General features: G+C 53.0%; 3 protein-coding genes and 1 non-coding gene across 7 annotated transcripts in view; 3 read left to right on the forward strand and 1 right to left on the reverse strand.

Moving 5' to 3' along the window:
- The first annotated feature begins 4 nt into the window (after nucleotides 1-4).
- CPSF4 (cleavage and polyadenylation specific factor 4) lies at nucleotides 5-13,899 on the forward strand. 3 transcript variants are annotated; one of them, XM_058710819.1, is made up of 8 exons: nucleotides 5-272; nucleotides 1,696-1,746; nucleotides 4,039-4,191; nucleotides 6,638-6,733; nucleotides 7,122-7,215; nucleotides 8,364-8,436; nucleotides 10,052-10,147; nucleotides 12,995-13,899. In XM_058710819.1, exons 1-8 carry the CDS (start codon nucleotides 170-172, stop codon nucleotides 13,061-13,063), a joined length of 735 nt encoding a protein of 244 aa, XP_058566802.1. In that variant the 5' UTR covers nucleotides 5-169; the 3' UTR covers nucleotides 13,064-13,899. The 3 variants fall into 3 exon arrangements, with proteins under 3 accessions (XP_058566802.1, XP_058566801.1, XP_058566803.1); XM_058710818.1 differs by having other exon boundaries at nucleotides 6-272; nucleotides 9,977-10,147; XM_058710820.1 differs by having other exon boundaries at nucleotides 7-272; nucleotides 10,055-10,147.
- Nucleotides 3,250-3,382, forward strand: LOC131501760 (small nucleolar RNA SNORA70). Its single transcript, XR_009256887.1, has one exon. It is a non-coding gene; the product is annotated as a small nucleolar RNA SNORA70 (small nucleolar RNA).
- Nucleotides 3,271-3,947, forward strand: LOC131501102 (large ribosomal subunit protein uL16-like). The gene has a single exon (XM_058710832.1). The coding sequence runs from the start codon at nucleotides 3,443-3,445 to the stop codon at nucleotides 3,743-3,745; it is 303 nt and encodes a 100-aa protein (XP_058566815.1). The 5' UTR covers nucleotides 3,271-3,442; the 3' UTR covers nucleotides 3,746-3,947.
- A 971-nt stretch (nucleotides 13,900-14,870) lies between the features above and the next one.
- Nucleotides 14,871-15,193, reverse strand: part of ATP5MF (ATP synthase membrane subunit f) — a 57,957-nt gene continuing 57,634 nt past the window's right edge. For both annotated transcript variants that reach the window (XM_058710827.1, XM_058710830.1), the window contains exon 4: nucleotides 14,871-15,006. In XM_058710827.1, coding sequence (XP_058566810.1) covers nucleotides 14,978-15,006 — 29 coding nt within the window. In that variant the 3' untranslated portion in view covers nucleotides 14,871-14,977. The remainder of the gene's footprint in view (nucleotides 15,007-15,193) is intronic.

Below are 15,193 nucleotides of genomic sequence, written 5' to 3' on the forward strand. Positions count from 1 at the left end.
CCGGCGCGGGCTCCGGGAGCTCCCGGCATCCCTCGGGAGGCGGCGGCGGCGGCGAGGCGAGGCGAGACGAGGCGGAGGACCGTGAGCGGTGGGGCCGGTGGCGGGTAGAAGTGTGAGGGCGGCGAGGGACCTCAGGGGTAGTCGGGCCGGTGTGGCCGCCGCCGCCGCCATGCAGGAAATCATCGCCAGCGTGGACCACATCAAGTTTGACTTGGAGATCGCAGTGGAGCAGCAGCTCGGGGCACAGCCGCTGCCCTTCCCCGGCATGGACAGTGAGCGCGGGGCCGGGGCTGCGGGCAAGGGGCGCGACCGACTCTGCCCCGGGACCCCTCTCCCTCGGTCCCGGGGCCTGCTCCCCATCGGGCCTGGGACTCCTTTCCTCCCCATTCTGGGACCCCCTTCAGGCTCGGGAGTCCCCCTTTCTTGGATCTTTGATCCCCTGGGGCTGTCCCAATACAACCTTCAGGAGGGCAGAACCATGTCTGGCTGTTCAAATAATTCTTCAATGAAAGCGAACGTCCTGGATTGGAAATTACTTCGCTCCCCCGACTAAAGGAAAATAATTAGATATCCACCTTTTTCACTTGCTCCCCACTTTGAGCACCCTCTTCTTGCTTTCATCAGTACTGGGCGGTTGGAGGAGTCTTGCTGGAGGAAGGACCACCTGTCCCTCTTTGTAGGAGATTCCCAATTAGACACTCAAGCTCCATTCTTCTGAGACTTGCCCCCTGGGAGCCTATCCCTCACTTTTTCTCTGGACCCCAACTCTGGGTCATTCATCACAGCTGGGCAGCTGCCTGAGCTCCCTTCCTTCTCCACCTTCAGATGGTAGCTCCTGGCTCCGCCACCCCCCAACTTAGGTGGATGTCTCGCACTTTATTTTTATTTATTTATTTTCTAAAGTAGGCTCCACGCCCAGCACGGAGCCTGATGCCGGGCTTGAACTCACAATCTTGAGATCAAGACCTGAGCTGAGATCAAGACTTGGACACTTAACTGACCGAGCCACCCAAGTGGTGCTCCCATGTCTAGCACTTTTTTTAAAAAACCCAGCAGTTTTCTTGTTTCCTTTCTGGACACACTTGGAATCTGATGTTGTAACATTAAAGCCTAGAGGTCATTGCGTTCAATCCACAGATGGGGCAACTGAGGCCTGGGAGGGGGAAGGGATTTGTGGAAGACCACTTGGTCTACGGCCATTCAGTACCTAGTAAAACCAGGTGAGCTCTCCAGTGTTCTTGACTGGTTCGGTCTGCGGTTCCCTATGTTGTGTTTTATGACTGCCAGAGATCCATGTTCTCCTACCAGTCCGTGGCCTGGAAGAGCCCCCTGTAGCCTCATTCCCCTCAAGTGGCCACACTTCTCATGCACAGTCTTAGCCCTCTGGACCATCCCATGTCCAAACTGGGGGTAATTAACTTCTGTGATCTTATGCCCTAACCTTTCCACAGCCACTTGAAAGCATCTTGCTTATAGGAGGTTCTCAGAATAACTGGTCCCAGCATATGTGTCTCATGTTGCAGGGAATGGCTAAAATGAGCAGCTTTTTTCTGGCTTGGTCTGGCTTTGCATTTTTTTGCCAGAACGTTTCCTGTACCCTTTGTGGTTAAAGGCAAGGAGGGTCCCCTCCCTGTGTTTTCAGCTGTCCCTAGTCACACCTCACTTTGTTTGATGTCTCTGTTTTCCTTTCTGCAGAGTCAGGGGCTGCTGTCTGCGAATTCTTTTTGAAAGCTGCCTGTGGCAAAGGTAAGAAATCACTGGCTCCCCGACATTCCTCCTGAGGTGCTTTCCACCACCCAGCCTTCAAGCAGACTTATAGGCTGTCAGGTCTGGTTTGCTGCAGACTAACAGTGTCCCTAGATGAAATCACTGTGCTTTGGATAGGCTAGGAACACTATGGGGTATTTTGCCTGAAATTTTTTTTTTTTTTTCAACGTTTTTTATTTATTTTTGGGACAGAGAGAGACAGAGCATGAACGGGGGAGGGGCAGAGAGAGAGGGAGACACAGAATCGGGAACAGGCTCCAGGCTCCGAGCCATCAGCCCAGAGCCCGACGCGGGGCTCGAACTCACGGACCGCGAGATCATGACCTGGCTGAAGTCGGACGCTTAACCGGCTGCGCCACCCAGGCGCCCCAATTTTGCCTGAAATTTAAAACACAGGATGGACCCTCACTCTGAGTCTGCCTTCTCACCTCACTTTCCCTGTGGCCACGAGCTGACCTGTGACATGGGCAGAAGGTGTATTGAGGTGTTTAGGCACTTTTTCAAGATTACAGAGTTAGTGAGTGGCTGAGCCAGTGTCTGAACCCAAGCCTTTCTGATTCTACAGTCTGCACAAGCTCACTGTCCTCTGTATCCTCTCATGAAAAACCCCTACAATAGTCTGTCCTGTGGAGCTTTGTTCATACTAACCGGGCTCCAACAGAGGCTGCTGGAGCCAGACCATCCATTGATTCATAAGGAGACAGATTGCAGGTGAGACCTTACATGCCATGTATAGGTCTGGGCATTTTTCTTCCTGTAGGCAAATTTATTTGGAAACTAATTTTTTTTTTAATGTTTATTTATTTTTGAGACAGAGAGAGACAGAGTGTCTGACTTCGGCTCAGGGCGTGATCTCGCAGTCCATGGGTTCAAGCCCCGCGTCGGGCTCTGTGCTGACAGCTCAGAGCCTGGAGCCTGCTTTGGATTCTGTGTCTCCCTCTCTCTCTGCCCCTCCCCCATTCATGCTCTGTCTCTCTCTGTCTCAAAAATAAATAAACATTAAAAAAATTTTTTTTAAAGAAAAAAAGAACAGTTTCCAAAAAATAATAGTAATAAAAATAAATGAAATGATATGAGTTTCCAAAAAAAAAAATAATAATAATGAAATGAAATAAAAATAAATACGAGTTTCCAAGGGCGCAGCTCTGTCCCATCTGGGTGGCTGGTCGCTCAGTTCCTGCCACAGAAGGCCAGTTTGTATACAGAGCATTTCTTTAATTCTGAAGTTGATTTTCTTTCCTAATTCTTGGAGGCTAAGTGGGCATTTATAACTAGAAGTGGAGCCCACTTGGGGTCCAGGCTTCTGCTGGTATCCTCTTTACCTTCTGTTTCTTAGAGCCGTGTTTCCCAAACCCCGATCTTTTTTTTTTTTTTAACTACCCCTACAATTTTTGTTATGTCTGTGTATCACTAAAGCGATCCTTTAATTAACAAATAAGCTTATTTCCCCACCACCCTAAGGCTTATTAAGTTTCCATCTTACTGCAGCCAATTAAGCCGACTGTGCTCTTTTCCCATGGGGCCCGGTGTGGTGTGCCTGCAAACAGCAGCCTCCTTGGTGGTCTATACAGCCTGTTGATTGTATGGGTTGCCCTAAGGGACCTTGGATACAGCTTTTTCTGGTGGACATTGAAGTTTGGCCTCACGCTTTCTCCAGTCTAGGCTCCAGACAGGCATGCAGGGTGCCTTTGGAAAGCCCCAGGGCACAGTGGCCGGGGTCCACATTGGCCAAGTCATCATGTCCATCCGTACCAAGTTGCAGAACAAAGAGCATGTGATTGAGGCCCTACGCAAGGCCAAGTTCAAGTTCCCTGGCCACCAGAAGATACACATTTCCAAGAAGTGGGGCTTTACTAAGTTTAATGCAGACGAATTTGAAGACATGGTGGCAGAAAAGCAGCTCATCCCAGATGGCTATGGGGTCAAATACATCCCTAATCGTGGCCCCTTGGACAAATGGTGGGCTCTGCACTCATGAGAATCTCAGCACTACCCCTCCCTATTTATGCCCACCAATAAATCCTGCTTCCTATCTTAAAAAAAAAAAAAGTTTCCATCTTACAGTAATATCTGTGAAAGCATGGTTTGATGTTTTAGTTAGGTTTTTCCAAAACACATAGAAAATATAGAATTAAAACTTAGACGTGTGCCCATGTACTGCCTTCTGCCAGGGGCAACCACCACCTCCCAGGACATGTTGCTCCCAGATACTGCAGGGAAATGTGGGGTGAAGGCGCCGCCCTCCTCACAGTGCGCTGTCTTTCTCGGCAGGGGGCATGTGCCCATTCCGCCACATCAGTGGCGAGAAGACGGTTGTGTGTAAGCACTGGCTGCGGGGGCTGTGCAAGAAGGGGGACCAGTGCGAGTTCCTGCACGAGTACGACATGACCAAGATGCCTGAGTGCTACTTCTACTCCAAGTTCGGTAAGCAGATGGCCCGGCCCCTCTCTGTACTCGGACATCCAGGCTCAGGAGCTCTGGAGAGGCACCCAGAACGGACACCCAGAGGGGATAAACAGCTGCTCAGGTGCCCATGGTGTCTGCTAACTCCCATCTTTACAGCTTCACATGAGAGCCTCACGCGGTGCCTGCCGACCTCAGCTGGCCCTCTAGTTTCAAGTTCTTTGGAAGATGAGGCAACTGAGGGTCCCATGGTGGGTGCAGCTGGCAGGAGGCCTTGTTTCTGCTCACGTTGACCTTTTCCCTCATATCGGCTGTTGCTTCCAGACTGGCGACTCCTTGCCCCCCAGGTCTGAGCTGGTTCCTTCTGTCTGGGAGTGCGATCCCAGGTATTCCTTTGACTGTCCTAAACAGGGGGCTGTCTTGTGGTGGCCAAGAGCTCCACTCCTCACCTTGAGGTTGCCTTGCTCGCTGTATAGAGAACATGTGCCCTTGGCTGTCCTGAGGACTGCATGGAGAAGCGGGGGCAGAGGGGGCTGCTCAGCAGAGCCCTTATGCTCCCTGATGGAACTAGAATCCACCGCTCTCTGCTGTGGGCGGAGGTTGCCCAGGAAGGAGCCCTGTTGGTCAGGATGAGGATGAGCTCTGGTCCTGGGACCGCTGGCCTTGTGCAGGGGCTCAGCGGGGGGCTGGAAGCCTGCTATACTTTGCGGTGGGCTGGGGGTGCTGGGGAGCACTGGACATGCAGCACGCTTTCAAAGCACTGTCATTAGGAGACATTAATTATTCCAGCAGCCCAACAGGCATGCCCTGCTGGTTTATTATGATAGTTGTGGCTTTTTTTGTAGAGGTAGCATAAGCTATGAAGTCAATGCACAGATAGTCAGAAGTAGGACCCAGGCTTCCCAGCCGCACCCCCCCCGCCCCCCACTGCCACCACCAAACCAGCTCTGGAACCAGCACTGGAAGGGGGGTGTCCCCTTTTCATGGAAGCCATCTCCCATCTGGATCCAAAGGCAGGAGACAGCCCTCCTGGAAGACTCTTAAGAGCACCCCTGAAGGCTGACCTGGGTTCCTTCATTCCTGCCGGGCCTGGCAACCTCCCCACTGCCTCTGATGCTCCCCTGCCTGCCCTTTCCCCACAGAGCTCACCCCGGTGCACATGTACCATGCAGCTTCTGTTACCTGTGACACAAGTGAGGGTCCTCTTTCAGCACTGGAGTGTCGGTAGTAAACAGGAGAGACCCATTTCTCGTCCCGCGGTGCTTTTGTTCTGGTGGCCCAGGGACAGAGGCAGCTGACAGCAGTGAGACAAAGTTAAGATGATATGCATGGGGCACCTGGGTGGCTCAGTCGGTTAAGCATCAGGCTTCAGCTCAGGTCATGATCTCATCGTTAGTGAGTTTGAGCTCCACATCGGGCTCTGTGCTGCCAGCTCAGAGCCTGGAACCTGCTTCACATTCTGTGTCTCCCTCTCTCTCTGCCCCTCCCCTGCTTGCACTCTGTTTCTCTCTGTCTCTCAGCAATAAATAAATATTAAAAAAAAAAAAAAATTAAAAAATAAAAGAAAATGATATGCAAGGGGCGCCTGGTGGCTCAGTCAGTTGAGTGTCCGACTTCAGCTCAGGTCGTGATCTCATGGTCCATGAGTTCGAGCCCTGCATCAGGCTGTGTGTTGATAGCTCTGAGCCTGGAGCCTACTTCTGATTCTGTGTCTCCCTCTCTGCCCCTCCCCCACTCACACTCTGTCTCTCTCACTCTTAAGAATGAATAAACGTTAAAAAAAAAAAGAAAAGAAAATGACATGCAATAAACACTCTAAAGGAAATAAACAGCAATGGGACCACATGAGGACCATATTTTCCTTTAGGCTAAGTGGTCAAGGAAGGTCTTTCTCAGGAGGGGAGACCTGAGCTGGGATCTGAAGGCTAAGAAGGGGCCGGTCACGTGGGGCGGGGGGCAATGTGGCTGGGGGTGGAGGAGCCTGGGGAGGAGTGGGCTAGACCACATAGAGGCTTGCGGGTCTGGAAAGGGATTTGCGTGTTCTCTGGCCACCAGTGATCAGATTGTCCTTCCGTGTGTCACATGGATCGGGGAGGGCAAGTGCGGAGGGGGTGGATCCCATAGTTGGGTGAACGATGCCAGCTGGGCCAGTTGCTCCTAAGAGGAGGTGTCATCATAAAGGCTTTATCACATTCTGCCACAGGACTTCAGCCTTGAGTTCCCAAATCTTCCCTGTTTGTTCTGAAAGGTGGAATCCTCAGACCTTTCGCCTGTCCCGGCTAGTAGATGTGAAGGGCTCATCAGGGTAGAGACCAATTATTTCCTGCTCTCAGTTGGTGCCTTTGCATATTTGGGCCCCTGCCCAGTGTCCAGGATACCCCCTTTGGGTAAGAGAGCCATGAGGTGGGTCTGGGTCTGGCTCTCCCGGAGCTGCCCCAGGTGGACGCACGTCTGGCTTTCCCTGCAGGGGAGTGCAGCAACAAGGAGTGCCCCTTCCTGCACATCGACCCTGAGTCCAAGATCAAGGACTGCCCTTGGTACGACCGTGGCTTCTGCAAGCATGGTAGGTGTCAGGGTGGCTGGGCCCCCAGCAAGACGCTGGTTCTTGCTTCCTGTCCCCACATGACCCTCTACCTGTCCCAGCAAAATCTGGTGTTAGGCATCTGGGGCTAGTGAGGCTTTTTTACACCCTCAGCTCGCCCGAGCCTCCCAAAGCTCCTGTGTGGACTGCACTCTCACCTAGATTTTCGGTAAGGAAACTATCGGTTTAGAGGTTGTGTGCCCTGCCTGCTGTCCCTTTTGAATGGATATGAGACAGAGCCAGCATCTAAAGCCCTGCTCTTGCTCTCTGCACCCCAGGCAGTGGTGTAGGCAGGTTCTGACTGGCACAGGGGCACGAGGCCATCCCTCGAAGAGGGGAGTCTGAGTGACCCAGACGCTTGGCTCCACAGGTCCCCTGTGCAGGCACCGGCACACACGGAGAGTCATCTGTGTGAATTACCTCGTGGGATTCTGCCCAGAGGGGCCCTCCTGTAAATTCATGCAGTGAGTAGCCAGACCCTGTTCCCCTACCCCACTCCTGCCCCAGGCCCTGCTGCCCTCTAGATCTTTCCTGGGTCCAGCTGGGCTTTGATCATTAGGTGGTGTCCCCACAGGACCTGGGGCAGGGGTCACTGCTGCTCCCTGAGCTCAGAGGTGGCTCTGCCTAGCCCAACACTTAACCTTTCCTGGGTCATAGATCTGATGAAAGCTGGGCTGCGTGCATGAGAAAAGCTCATGCCTTGTAAGGCACCTCTGGTTAAGAACCTGAGCCCTAAAGGAAGGAGACTGCAGTTTGGGGGCCTCTGTGGAGTCAGAGCTTGGGATTCCACATATACTACTTTGTATAACTCTCAAGTGTGTGTGAGAGAGGATGACCCCATTTCGCGCGTGGGAACACTGAGGCTCAGAGCTTAGCCACTGGCCTCGGTCACATGGTGGTAGGGTTGGCACTGGTCTGAGGCAGGTCCGTAGCCTCTAAAGCGGGGTTCACCTTGCCCAGCAGGGCTCAGAGCTCCTCTCCTGGGCCTTAGTGCACATCTGTCACTTTGGGTGGTTGTGGAGTCGGACTTCTCCCTGGGGTGGCGCTGGGACCGCAGAGTAGTGTCGTTCCCCTCCACCCCCCACCCTGGGCTGCTTCTGTCCACACCACGGACACCTGCACAGAAGCATGGTATCCTGGTCACTGCCACCCAGTGGGCAGGTGGCAGGTGCTGCAGACTTGGCGCCACTTTCTGGATGAGAGCCAGGAGCCTGCAGGGGGCCCAGGGATTCCTGCTTGCGGGGCAGCCGGGTGTGTTCCTCGGGATTGTGTCTTGTCGGAGGTGGTCTGGCACCTGAGTTAGAAGTGGATGTGGGGGCGGTGGGGGGTGGTCCCATGAACAAAAAGCCCTCCGGAGGCAGCAGCACTTTGTGAAGGTCCCGAAGCTAGATGTGGGCAGAGCTGCCCAGACAAGTCAGTTCTTTTCACCCCTGTCCCCTGAGGCTTCAGGGGCGGAGCTGAGAGCTGGCGCCCTCCCCATGTCTGGGTGAGTTGCTCTGTGCTTGGGCAGAGGCTGCCTGTGATCTCCTGGGAATACCTCCTGGCATGGCCCCTCTCTCATCCCCTCTTCTCCTCTTCTCCTTCTCATCCCCTCTGGCTGCGGGGTGACCAGCCCTCGATTTGAACTGCCGATGGGAACCACCGAGCAGCCCCCACTGCCACAGCAGACGCAGCCTCCGACAAAGGTACTGTGCCCCTGCCCCTCCCTGGCCCCGTAGTGCTGCCGGCCCCCGCACTGCCTGCCCTGGTGCACGGTCCGCCACAGCCCCGGCTGGTGATGTGTGAGAAGGCAGTGAGGAGGTGGGACAGGAGGGGAGTCACCCTGAGTTCCAGCAGAAAATTCAGGGAGCAGAATGGTTTGCATCTCCCTCTAGAGGTGGAGGGCTCTCTGCTATGTCTGCTAGAGCCGAATGCCCACTTGGCTTCTCGCCCCTTCTTGCCTGGCGAGTGCCTCAGTGGCGTCTCACCCCCCACCCCCGCTCCCAGGGGCCAGAGCGGAGGGCAGCGTGAGCGCCGTGGGTCTGCTGCTCTTGCTTCTGGTTCCAGCCCTTCCTGTTTCAAACAGGGAAACAAACTAGAGGGAGGGCCTCGTCTGAGGTCCCGCAGCTGGGCAGGAGCAGCTGGGGAGCAGAACTGAGGCTGACTGGTTCTCCTGCCAGTACCCTTAGCGCTCTGAGTGGAGGTTCCCAGCAGGACAGGCTTGGAACAGAGCTGAAGGACCAGCTGGCTTCACTTTTCTAGACAAGGGGGTCCCACAACCCAGCAATGGGCTGATCCCCTCAAGCATGAGGAGAGGGAGAGATGCCATAGACAAGTGGGAATCTGCAGCAGCACCCCCCGAAACCAAGGACACCCGGGAGTCAAGGGTTGGGGGCCCAGAAGAAGGGCTGGCCAGGTGCACTAAGCAGGGTCTCAACAGGCTGAGTAAACCCGCCTACTGATCTTGAATTCTTACCTATTACCTGGCTGGACTCTGACCCCATTGCCAAAGCCCTGCTCATCCTTCATTGCTACAGGCTGAGCAGCTGGTAGGGGGCATGCCCCCCCCGCCCCTGGCCCCACTGCACTGACCCCCACCCTCAGGAGGCTGTGGGACGACTCAGAACTCCTCGCAAAGCTAGGAACTGGGTGTGGGTACAGCCTTGACAACCTGGGGCTTTCTAGCTCAGTGCTCCTGTATTTGCGGAGGCCGGGCCGGGACCCCTCTTGGTTAGGAGGTGGCCTAGCTATCCGGCCCGAGCCCCGAGCCCCCCATCCCCCTTGCTCACATGACTCCCTAGTGGAGGGCCCTCTCAGCCCCTAGACCGCAGGTCAGCACGTCAGCCTCCAACTGTTTTTCTGTGACTGTTGCTCGCCGTGTAGGCTGCTAAACATCTGGCTGAACCAAGCGTTCATCCTGACCTGAAGCTAGAACCTCAGAAACAAAAGTAAGGCCTGCTCATGCCCTCGCCCTGCTGCCCCAGAGACCTCCTTGTCTCTTTGGTGTTTTGTTTTCTACTTTTATTTTTCGTTTTTGTGTGTCTGCATGGTGTTTTTCGGGCAGCGGCTCCTGCCATCATCACCAGATGTTTCTTTTCTGGCTGCTCTCCTGAGCAGGGCCACCGCGGAAGCCCTTCTTCCTGCTGGTCATGCGGGAGCAGTCCCGCCCTCTTTTTTCCTGTCCCCATTGGTAGTCTGCGTGCACGTGTTTTCCGCAGTAAAACCGTGTTGTGTAACTCTTTCCAGCAAAGTAACAATCCGCCATTACAAAGGTCGTCCTCCTTGATCCAGTTAACGAGTCAGAACTCTTCTCCCAATCAGCAGAGAGCCCCGCAGGTCATCGGGGTCATGCAGAGTCAAAACAGCAGCGCAGGCAACCGGGGACCCCGGCCGCTGGAGCAGGTCACCTGTTACAAGGTGAGTCCTGGGGCTGGGGGATGGGGCAGGGTCTTCACAGTCAGGGGCTGTTCCCTCATTCCCCAGACAGTTAATTTTGAAAATTGAAAACATCTATGTTTTTGCTGACCATAAAAGTGACAATGGGCTACTCTGGTGGGCTAGAGACCATGCTGCTTCCTTCCACGATACACCAGGGCCAACAGAACGATCACACATGCTGTTGAATGCAAGGACAGAGTTTGAAGGAAAGGGAGGGGAATCTTCCAGAGGCCAGTAACAAAATGGAAGCATGGGTTAAGGGAAGGGAGCCCTGAAGCTTCTGGATGTCCTCACATCCCACAAGGGCACATACCCAAATGAGAGAGACAGCTTTACCACCCAGGAAAAAAACAGATTAGAATCCCCCTGAACAGAGTGGGACGCTCAGGGGAAGGGTAAACTTTTAAAAGTCCTGCTAGAAAACTTGTGTTGTTCTTGGCTCTGGATGTAAAGGGGGGAGAAAAGTGCCTTGAGACTTCATAGTCACCAACGGACCCTTCGTGAGTTTGGGGCTGTATGCACACCCTTGGTGAAGGCTATACAGACTTGAATTTTCTAATCGGAAACAGCCCCAAATGTGGGCCCCTGGAATCTGGCTCTATGAGGAATTTATTCTCAGCCCAACCACACAGAATTCCCACAGCTAAAGTTCCGAAGAATGAGTTCATAATCAAAAATCACAAAACCTAGAAGGAAGCAAACCCCACCGAGGGAAGTCAGCAGAAACAACTGATAGTAGAACTAGGCTTACAAAAACTTCAGATTTCAGTATTTTACAAAATACAGAATTAGTACACGCTTTCTGTAAAAACATTTAGAGGACAGAGATGTTTCAGGTACACAGTGTTCTCTCTATTCCCACCTTTCCTAAAACAGCCACTTGACTTAGTGTGCTGTGTTGTCACGATTTTTGGTTTTGGTGTTCCTTCAGGCCCCATGGGGGACCCCACTTAGAGAACGGCTGTGCCAAACTTACATAAGCACAATGAAAGTACGTTTTAATGTACGTAGGGCTCTAGTGTGTATAACTTTCTATAGTCTCTTTTTCTTAATACTATGTTGTGGATTGAACTATGTCAATATATGTGAATGTAATCTGTTTCACTGGCTGTGTAATATAACCGCAATTTACTTTCCCAGTTCTCTGTGGATAGCAGTTTATAGTTTTTGTTACTAAAAACCATGGTGGATCTGACACTTAGACCTCTATGAGCTCTAGTCTGATAGCAGCATCCATACCTACAAGTAGAAGGTCTGAGTCAAGGGGCGTACGCTTAGCTTAAATTGTTCCTAGAACTTTCTCTCAAGAAAGGCTGAGCCACTTCCCACAGCCATCACTCACTCACTCACTGAGCACCTGCCCTGGGCCAGCTCTACTAAGAGAACCAAGACTGTTATTGCTGTTTCCCAGGAGGGGTTTGTGTTCTGCAAGGAGGGGAAGGCAGGTACCCCCAAGCACCCCCAGGTGCTTTAACTAAAGTTAAATGTGCATTTGGGTTCACGGAATGCCTCAGAGATTTGAGCCTGAGCCCTCCCAGGTGAGGAGAGAACAGAACACTTTTGACCAGTCATCCGTCAAGTATGAGGAAACAGAGGCATTGTAGCTGTTCTCTGGACACCCCCCGCCCCACCCTGCCCCAGGACTCTGCAGCGAGTCCTTTGAAGCCAGCTCTCCCAAGTCCTGGAACTTACAAAGGTGTAGCCAGAACCCAACAACCTCTTCTCACATCAGGCCCTTCATAGTTGATATTCAAGACACCTTGTAGGAATCCTGGGTTCTCCAGGGCCAGCTGTGGAAGCTGACAGACATGCCAGGTGCTGTGAGCAGGGTCCCAGTGAGTCCTTCCCTCTGGTGATCTCACCAGAGGGTCAGCCGGCAGCTCCACAGGCCACTCATCCAAAGTCACACATACATATCAGACAGCCTGGGTAAACGCAGGCACTGTGGGGTCAGGGGGATAGAGCAGACGAGAGATCTGGGCATTCCAGGGTGAGGAAGCTGGGGTTGGGAAGGCACTGGGTGCATTAGTGCAGGGTGAGTGCTCCTGTCTCCTGACCCTTGTCCCGTTCTTCTGCCATTCACTACCTTTTAATTCCTTTCTTTTTGGGGAGTGAAAAGAATGAAGAGAAGCTAAGGCAGGGCCTGGAAAATCAGAGCTGGGACAGGTCAGAGTCAGTGCTAGATTTTTCAAGTGATTTTCTGGGTCTGTTCACCCAAGTCTAACCATTGTCCCATCTCTCTGATCCTGTAACCAAAACTTGCCCCGGGAGGGGGGGGGGTAGCTTAAGCAAGGGTGCAAGAGGCAGGCAGGAAAACTGGGTGCAGCCCGCCCTCCGTGTCCATGCCAATGACTCCCCGAGTTGGGGAAGGAGCCTTGTGGCTTCTCTCACCTTGTTGCCTCCCGTCTTCAGACAGTGCCTCAGAAAGGTAAGTGACTGGCTAGCCTTCCAGAGGGGCTTGGTCCCCAGACAGGTGGGGGAGCTCAATTCCCATGGGATTCTCCTCATCCTGCCACCCACGACAGACCTTCCATGGATAGGTCCCATGTTTGACGGGGGCCCAGCCTGCAGAAACCCCCGCTGTGTGCTCTCAGGTCACCCTCTGGCTGTGCAGCCCCCTTCCATCTGCCGAGTTCCTGGAGTTTCTGCAGCTTCTGTGATACCTTTGGAGTTTCTTCGTTGTGTCTGAATGAAAGTCTGGATGACTGAGAATTTTGGAGTCCCCATACCGAACCTGGTATTTGGCAGGTGCTACCTTACCTGAAAATTGCATTTGAAAACGGTGTTGTTTTTTTTGTCTCCTCCCTCCCTCCCTGCTGTTCCCAGTGTGGCGAGAAAGGACACTACGCCAACAGATGCACCAAAGGCCACTTGGCCTTTCTCAGTGGACAGTGACAGCAGCTGGAGCCAGCTCAGAGCAGCCCAAGGGTCCCCACTCTCGGGGACCACCCTGGGCCATCCTTGGGAGCGTGCACTTAACTGTTTAACGCCAGTGTTGGTGCAACTCTGGCTGGAGCAGGCAGGCAAGCATGCCAGGGTTCATCATTATGAGGGGCTACGTCTGACAGTTTCCCTATTGTTTGCTGTAAACTTTTTTAAAAGGGGACAAGTGCTCCAGTTTGGTCAAGTCGGCATCATGTCTGTCTAGGCATCGACACCTGTCTGCAATTCCCTGCACACCGCCCTCTGGGGAGGGGAGGAAGCGGTGGGGAAGGGCTCCTGCCAGTCTGTAGGGAAGGCAGCCCTTCCCCTCGAGACCTCATTAAACACCAGTTCTTGGTGACCCCAGGGGCTGTTGGATCATTTTAAAGCTGGTCATGCCTGCTTCCTCCACATCCTGCTGAATTCAGAAGCTGTGCCTGTCCGTGTGACTTGAATGAGGCGGCCCCTTGGGGCAAACTTAAGTGCACTCCTTCTTTCTACAACTGGGCCCTGCTCCAAGGTGGCAGTGGTTGAGAGGAAGGGCACAGGGCTCTCAAGTGTGAGGGGCTTTTTGTTCTGGGCTCATTTCCTTGGAGCGCCTCCTTATCAGTGGCATGGCTGAAGGTATGCCTTAAGCTGGAGCTGCAGACCACCCAGTAAATCGATGACACAGTCTATCTGTGCACCTACCTCCTGCCCCTGAACCTGGAAATGTGAGACTGTCACCTGCAGCCTGCTGGGCAAGTGGGCCTGTTCAAGTTCAGTTACAAGAACCATTTTTATGAGATCGATTAAAGCTTGTTTTTTAAGCTGCGTCTGGTTACTTCAGGGACCCACACCAAGGAGAGGACTCTTGCTCCTGGCTGCGCTCAATGCCTGGCACAAAGCTTCCATACCAGAGCTTGCTTGTCCCCTTTCAACAAACATGAACCTGCTGGAAGGAAGGGCCTCTGTACTGGCAGCTGGTGAAGTCTGGAAGCTCAGCCTCTGGAACAGCCACATAGTAGGTCTCCTTCATTTCAGATGCTGGATGATACTTGCTTATTCAAATTTGGATCTTCTAGGAGATAATTAGCTGCAGCATCTCACCCCTTAGACTCCATGCCGTATATGTGCTTACCACACACCTCTCAAGAGGCCAGTTCTGGCCCTCATATCACTTTACTGAAGACCTTTTTTTTTTTTTTTTTGAATGTTTATTATTTTTGAGGGGAGTAGAAGGGGGAGACAGGATCTGAAACAAGCTCTGTGCTGACAGCAGAGCGCCTGATGCAGGCCTTGAACTCACAAACTGTGAGGTTATAACCTGAGCTGAAGTCATATGCTTAACCAACTGACCCACCCAGGCACCCCTACTGAAGACCTTTGATGAAGGGTAAGGATGAAGGTGCTGGAAATGGGCAGCTGTGAGCTTCTGTCAGGGCCTGTGTTTTCCCTCGCTCCCCTGAGTCATCCCACTGAACTTCCTACAGGTTCTGTGGCCTGAGAAATGCAGAAAGGTTGGGGAGGGGAAGGCATTCTTAAGAACTCCGGGCACCAGTTCCGTAGATGTAAAACCATCAGCCGACAAGAGGCCAGAAGTATGCAACATTCAAGGCAAAGAGCAGGGAAACCCCTCTGGGCACTTGACAGGCTTAACTAGATGACACCCCCACCTACGGTAAGCTGGGATGAGACCCCAAAGCAGTGGTAGGAAGCCCCCCGTGGATTCAAAGCGCTGGGCATTCCACAAGAACCCCAGCTCTTAGAGGGCAGGGAAATGGCTCAACCAGGGAAGCAGTCTGAGTATCAGTCATCTTTTATTGGACATTAATTCTGAATTAGGATATGAAAGGATTCAAAGGTCACGATCAGGAATGCCGAATGTGCCTCCATACTGGGCCCTCTTCAGTGGTACTTGCGTAGCCGCTCATGTTCTGAAGTTAGAAAGGCAAGGTGGTAAGTTTCAGGTAAGGTATAGTGAGAGCACAAGACGACAGGAGGGCTTGCGGCTAAATTCACATAAAAGCGTCCTGAGAACTTTCGGGAGACAACCCAGAACCTGCCTGCCAGCATCTGGGCAGAATCCACAGACCTGGAGGTACAAAGGCATCTTGAGCTCAT

Source organism: Neofelis nebulosa, chromosome 18 (genome assembly GCF_028018385.1).
Source record: "Neofelis nebulosa isolate mNeoNeb1 chromosome 18, mNeoNeb1.pri, whole genome shotgun sequence".
Lineage (NCBI taxonomy): Eukaryota > Metazoa > Chordata > Mammalia > Carnivora > Felidae > Neofelis > Neofelis nebulosa.